At 32.5% G+C, this 816-nt stretch overlaps 1 protein-coding gene across 2 annotated transcripts in view; it reads left to right on the forward strand.

Moving 5' to 3' along the window:
- LOC107639345 (transcription factor TGA7) overlaps positions 1 to 465 on the forward strand; it is a 9493-nt gene extending 9028 nt beyond the window's left edge. Inside the window, exon 10 of one of the 2 annotated variants that reach the window (XM_021121180.1) lies at positions 57 to 423. In XM_021121180.1, the coding sequence (XP_020976839.1) occupies positions 57 to 101 (45 nt within the window). In that variant the 3' untranslated portion in view covers positions 102 to 423. Of the gene's footprint in view, positions 1 to 52 lie in introns of both variants that reach the window. The other variant, XM_021121179.1, reaches the window with a different exon arrangement.

An 816-nucleotide genomic window follows, 5' to 3' on the forward strand; every position in this document is an offset into this window, starting at 1 on the left:
TAGCCCTCTAATATTTGTCTTAATGAAAATGTGTGTATTCCCTTCTCTTCAGGCAGATCACCTCAGGCAACAAACTCTGCTGCACATGTCTCGAATCTTGACGACCGGCCAAGCCGCTCGAGGTTTGATGATAATGGGAGAATACTTACAACGCCTTCGCACTCTTAGCTCTTTATGGTCATCTCGTCCTTGAGATCCTTCCTAGCTAGCCCAATACTGTAGAATCATCTAAGATTGAGAACTTTTTGAACATCAACTCTATGAACCTGATATTTGGTTTAATTGATAGAATAGTGCCTCAAGTTTTGTTATATAGTTGTTACATCATATATATAGCACTTAATGTTGAGTACTACGAACCAAGCATTTGTATCCTTTGCATCTCTTAAGAGTATGCGTAGCCTGTAGTTGTTATCTTGTGCATAAACATTGTATGATCTATTTCATATTAAGCTAACTAGTGAGCAAGTATAGTATCTCTTATAAATAAAGGAAGGGAAATAGAGAGCAAGGTTGCGAGAACCGGACCAGTCAATAAACCGGTGAGGTTATTAGTTTAATGGTTTATTGGTTTGATTGGGGTTCAACCGGAGCTCAACCGGTTTAATTAAATATTAAATAAAATTATTAAAAAATCTAAAATTAATTTTAAATATATAAATTCAATAATTTCTAACTTAATAAAATTTAAAATTTCACATAATAAATTATTCATAACTTAATATTAGAAATTCACAAACAACTTCAAACATCAAAGTTTATAACTAAACAACTTCATAGATCATTAAGGAAGAGAAATATAGTGATACTAAAAAA

The sequence above is a fragment of the Arachis ipaensis genome, chromosome B04 (genome assembly GCF_000816755.2).
Source record: "Arachis ipaensis cultivar K30076 chromosome B04, Araip1.1, whole genome shotgun sequence".
NCBI lineage: Eukaryota > Viridiplantae > Streptophyta > Magnoliopsida > Fabales > Fabaceae > Arachis > Arachis ipaensis.